Source organism: Furipterus horrens, unplaced genomic scaffold (genome assembly GCF_987537825.1).
Source record: "Furipterus horrens unplaced genomic scaffold, mFurHor1.1.pri manual_scaffold_7, whole genome shotgun sequence".
In the NCBI taxonomy this organism is placed as follows: Eukaryota; Metazoa; Chordata; class Mammalia; order Chiroptera; family Furipteridae; genus Furipterus; species Furipterus horrens.
In genome coordinates, this window is record NW_028327177.1 from 16,501,137 (window position 1) to 16,507,136 (window position 6,000).

Genomic DNA, 6,000 nt, shown 5'->3' on the forward strand with positions numbered 1-6,000 from the left:
AGGTCCAGTATAAACTATAGAGCAGGGAGAGAATGTTGATTTTCCAGTTTACCTTGGAATTTGCAGGTGTTATCTTGGCTGCCCTGGGGTCTGGAGGTCAGGCACATTGAGAAGAGCAGTTCTAAACTAGGACCGGGGAATGTCCTTGAATCTCTGCAGCACATTTAATGCATGTTTAAGTGCAGTATCCAAGGGCCTGAATAGCACATATCAGAATAGAGTAAGATGCAAGGTGCTTTTGTGTTTTAAGATCTCTAGCTGGCTTCTTACTATGCTTATTGGAGAATGTCCAGTAACTTCCTCTCAAAATTTAGCTAGATTCCTATAATAAATTTTAAATGTACAAATTCTCCCATCTGTGTATGCTTTTGACTTCCTGAAGGATTTTCTTTTTTTATAAAGTTTATCTGCTGACAAGAGCTGCCTTTAAAAATAGGAATACTCTTATGTAGTAAACAAAAGTCTGTTTCCCTCCACGTTTTTCATCCTGTTTGGCGTTTTACCGTAGCTTTTAGCACAGCCAATGAATAGCTCACAGCTACAGGGAATAGTTTTAGACAAAATGTCCTCATAAATGGACTGTTGGAAGCACTCCTTAAAAAATGGATGCTGCCAATAATACTAATTAGTGCTAAACTGTTAAAATCTTACTGATTAGCATGTAGCTAAGAGAAAGATTTTTCCCACCCCCACCACCACACCACCTTACTTTTTTTTAACCTTCACTATTTAAACACAGCAATACACTTCCATTTAATGAGTACTGACATTAATGATTTTAATTGAACTCTGGCCAATCATAGGCTAGGAATTAATTAAGCTACTGCCTTCTAGCTTATGATAATTTAACAACTGTGATGTAAAGTAAACTGTCCTTTTTACAAGTATTTTAACATTCATCTCTCCAGAGACAAGATGTTTTCAGTTTGGAGGGTTTTTTAAATTGTGAATTTAAATACATAAAGGTTATGCTCATATTTCATGTCAAAGACTGCCACAAGGTTATGAAAGTTTAAAAAAGATATTACTGCAAATTTCAGGGTTCTTTATAAGATAGATTAAATACTGCATACTTTCACAATGTAAATATAAGCTTTTTACCTAAATATTCTGAAAAAAATAATAAATGAATATAGCATATCCAAATGGATGTTTGATTTTTATTCTGAAACCAATAATTGAGTTGTTAGTAACAAGTATGTTATCTTTTTTTCCTTCAAAATACCTTCACAATACTAGAAACATTCCAAAAAGATTCATATTTTTGTTTTGTTTAATATCTAAAAGGTGCATTAAGGTGCATCTTTTCCAGGAATAATTCACAAATCGCACATTGTATAGATTAATATTTTATGTGGAAATTAGTTTCTGATTTCAGTAAACTTTTAGGACGATAAGATTTAGCATGTTGAAGGTTCTTCTAAATTTTTAATCTGGAAACATGCATTAATTTATTAAACTTATTCTTTTGATTTTATAAATCAAAGTTAGAGCTCTTATTTTAAGCTAAGTTTTTATTATAGTCTTACCTATGGATTTTAGGTATATATAAATACCAAACATGTAATACTTAAGCCAATAAAATTCTTAAGCTGGGTATAAGTCAGCATTCAATTTAAGTACAGAGTAGAGTCAGAATGATAGATCGGATATTTGAACCAAGGCTACAAATCAATTTAGATTTTCAACATAAAACAAATGCTTCACCAGTCAACATGTACAGTGTTCCCTACTGAATATAAAATATTTTTAAAGGGAGAAAAACAAAACTGAGAGGTTAAAGAAAAAAACAACTCCCACTGATATGGCTTCGATTACCTGATACCTTTCTTCATGATTCTGTCAGTTTGATTTTTGTGTGTGTGTGTGTGCTCTGATATTTAATAATTTATATTCACATTTTCACTTATATAGAAGGATATATGTATTAGTCACCTTGGACTGCCCTAACAAAACACCATAGATGGAGTGGTTTAAACAACAGAAATATATGTCCCTCAATTCTGGAAGTTGGGAGTCAGATCGAAGCTCTGGCGTGGTTGGGTTGGGGTCAGGGCTCTCTTCCTGGCTTGCAGACAGCCGCCTTCTCCCTGTGTCCTCATTTAACCTTATTTAACTCCCAACATCCATACACTTTCCAGATATAGTCCCATTAGGAGTTAGAAATTCAGCACGTGAATTTGGGGGAGGACGCAATTCAGTCTGTAGCAATGCATAATTTTACCACAGTTTTTATCAAAACCTATCTCCCATGTTACGATGTTGACATCTTAGTGCATGACTCAAAAGTTGAGAAATATTTCAGAAAAATCACATTTCTTCACATAACTTTCTACATGGGTTTATCGCTAAATGATGCAATTCCAAAATCCATGGACTTTGGAAAGCTGTTTTTAAGTAGATTAAAGTTTTTAGTCCTCCCTGCAAAGATGGGCATGATTTAATTAGGTTTAAAAAAGGGCACTTTAGTTTCCTCCTCTGGTCCTGCTTAGGGCAAAAGGAGGAGCTTTAGTAAATCTATAACATAAAGCCTATCTTTGCTTTGAACTTAAGCATGGTTTCTATTTGCGAGGAATTGTTAATTCATTTTAATGTATTTTTAATGTTTTCCTTTTATGTATTGTGTTTGCGTTCTCTGCAGACTCCCAGGCCTCTAAACATCATTAAACAAAACAACGGTGAGCAGATTATTAGGAGAAGAACAAGAAAGCGCCTTAACCCAGAGGCACTTCAGGCTGAGCAGCTCAACAAACAGCAGAGGGGTGGCAGCGAGGAGCAAGTCAATGGGAGCCCCTTAGAGAGAAGGTCAGAAGATCATCTAACTGAAAGTCACCAGAGAGAAATTCCGCTCCCCAGCCTGAGTAAATATGAAGCCCAGGGTTCATTGACTAAAAGCCATTCTGCTCAGCAGCCAGTTCTGGTCAGCCAACCTCTGGATATTCACAAAAGGATGCAACCTTTGCACATTCAGATTAAAAGTCCTCAGGAAAGTACTGGAGACCCAGGAAATAGTTCATCTGTGTCGGAAGGGAAAGGAAGTTCTGAGAGAGGCAGTCCCATAGAAAAGTACATGAGACCTGCAAAACACCCAAATTATTCACCACCAGGCAGCCCTATTGAAAAGTACCAGTACCCCCTTTTTGGACTCCCCTTTGTACATAATGACTTCCAGAGTGAAGCTGATTGGCTGCGGTTCTGGAGTAAATATAAGCTCTCCGTTCCTGGGAATCCGCACTACTTGAGTCATGTTCCTGGCCTACCAAATCCTTGCCAAAACTATGTGCCTTATCCCACCTTCAATCTGCCTCCTCATTTTTCAGCTGTTGGATCAGACAATGACATTCCTCTAGATTTGGCGATCAAGCATTCCAGACCTGGGCCAACTGCAAACGGTGCCTCCAAGGAGAAAATGAAGGCACCATCAAATGTAAAAAATGAAGGTCCCTTGAATGTAGTAAAAACAGAGAAAGTCGATAGAAGTACTCAAGATGAACTTTCAACAAAATGTGTGCACTGTGGCATTGTCTTTCTGGATGAAGTGATGTATGCTTTGCATATGAGTTGCCATGGTGACAGTGGACCTTTCCAGTGCAGCATATGCCAGCATCTTTGCACGGACAAATACGACTTTACAACTCATATCCAGAGAGGCCTCCATAGGAACAATGCACAAGCGGAAAAAAATGGGAAACCTAAAGAGTAAAACCTTAGCACTTAGCACAATTAAATAGAAATAGGTTTTCTTGATGGGAATTCAATAGCTTGTAATGTCTTATGAAGACCTATTAAAAAAAATACTTCATAGAGCCTGCCTTACCCAACATGAAATTCCCTCTCTTATTATTCTTTCTTTTGATGAGTAGGTTACCAAGATTAAAAAGTGAGACAAATGGTCAGTGAGAAAAAAAAATGGAAGATGGTAAATAGTCATGTTCTAGAACCTAGTAAGTCAGACTATCTTGGTGAACGTGTATGGTAGATACCATCCATAAGAAGTATCACCAGACTATTAATTATTATGTTTGTAAAGAAAGAGATCAAAAGCTGTCTAGAATTTGAAAGGGTTTACATACCATGAGTCTAAAGCAGTATTGGGCTGGCCATTGGCCCATTTGTTCAAAAACCCATAAATTGTTGCCTAAATTTAGAAATATCGTGAGATCCTAGGCAGAGGAGGAGAAATCTAATCTCCAGGGCAGTGGAAGGAAGATGGCGCCCTCTTACATCAGTCTCCTCTCACTGACCATGTTTCCAACTGAGAGCTAGAAATGGGAGCTGTGGTTAAGCTTGGGGAGAGATCAGCAAGAAGTGTGGCACAATGATTTTGGCCAGCCCTGCCTGTACATACACATGCACACCCTCTCTGATATTTTTGTCCTTTAGATGTTCGAATCCTCCTATCGAAAGTAGTCCTTTTGTTTGCATTTTAGGTTCATTTTGTCCAAATATATATGCATTTTTAAAACCAGTGTCCTCAGTGCTTATGTAGTAATTTTATTTTAGCCAGGTATTTCTTTCTTGCATGTGATGAACCAGTGTGGATTTGTTTTTGAAGCCTCCTCTTGGTCACTAATCTCTCTTGGCACATTGTAACTAAAGGTGTCCCCTCAGTTCAAAAGACTAGATGGATACAGAAGTTCAGACCATAGGCTTAATTGGTTTAGAACACATGGTATTTCTCCACAAGGTAACCTGCTGTATTTATTTATTTTTCTTTTGGTTAAATATAATTTCCAAACTTTGTGGTCAGGCAGCGTCTAAGGTTATGTTACCACAGACTGACGGTGTGTGTACCAATCCATCCCTTCATTAGATTTATACAGGTTTAGTTAAGTAGCATTAAATAGGATTCTTAGAAGTATGTCTTCGTAGTACTTTTAAAACTTAAGGCTTTGTAAAACTATCCATGAAGGGAAAGCTCCTCAGCATAACTGCTCAGGGAAATAGGGCTAAATAACTGAACATTAAATAATTGGTTAAAGGTGCTGTTAGTCGAGCCTCAATGCTTGCTACAAGGATGTATGTACAAGGACTGACTTTAATAATTTGCATTATATTGTCCCAACCAGTAGTTTATTTTTTGCCACGGAGATGTAGAAGATATTACAAGCTACTGGATGCACTGTCAGATTAACTTATTTCATTAAAGAAGTTGGGAGAACAAATAGGAAAAAAAAACTTATTTTTCTAGTAAATATTAATGTATTACATTTCAAATAATGGTGCCTGACATATTGAATAATTATTTTCTACAGTGTACGTATGCAACAAAGATATTCCATCATGCATTAGAGTCAGTTCTGGCTCTGCCTAGCTGTTTACATTTGCAAATGTAGCAAACAAGGTAATGAAGCAACTATTTCTATTGCGGTAGATATCTTTTTTTGTGTGTGTGTATGTGTGTGTGCATTAAAATTGTAAACGGTAACATGAAACAAATGAAAGTTCTTGATATAATGGTATGGAAAACAAGAAGGAAATGAAAATATTTTTATGCCTACTTAGGATAAAAAAGGGTAGCACTATTCATTCCAAGTACTTTTTTTTTTTTTTTTTTTTACTTTTTAAGCTCTTAACTCACATTGTTATGCTTAAAATGATAAACATATATCCTCTTTTTATTGCTTTGTCTATGTTTCAGATGAAACGTTGCAGAAATTATTTTGATGAGTGCTGCTGAAATCTGCAGCACTGATGTTTTTATTGCATTCTGTAGTCGCGTTTGCACTCCATTTTTTACATTAATTCCCAGTTGCTTTGTATTGTTTTGTTTCGTTGGGGGTTTTGTTTCTTTTTCACAGTGCCGGGTCGGTTCTTAAGATTGAATGGCAGGTAGAGTTCAACCAGTTCCTGACTGTTGTGGCGAATGAATTTAAACATGTCTTTCTGATGTTGTGTTGTCATTTCCATTCCTGCATTTTCGTTTTCATGTATAAAAAGAGACAGACAGACAGAGAGAAAGAAATCAGGACTAAGCCTTCTGCTTCAGTTTCATTTTTA

At 36.5% G+C, this 6,000-nt stretch overlaps 1 protein-coding gene across 1 annotated transcript in view; it reads left to right on the forward strand.

Annotated features, from left to right (window-relative positions):
- TRPS1 (transcriptional repressor GATA binding 1) overlaps nt 1–5,545 on the forward strand; it is a 189,972-nt gene extending 184,427 nt beyond the window's left edge. The window contains exon 5 of the mRNA XM_090283432.1: nt 2,642–5,545. Coding sequence (XP_090139558.1) covers nt 2,642–3,703 — 1,062 coding nt within the window. The 3' untranslated portion in view covers nt 3,704–5,545. The remainder of the gene's footprint in view (nt 1–2,641) is intronic.
- The last annotated feature ends 455 nt before the right edge of the window (nt 5,546–6,000 follow it).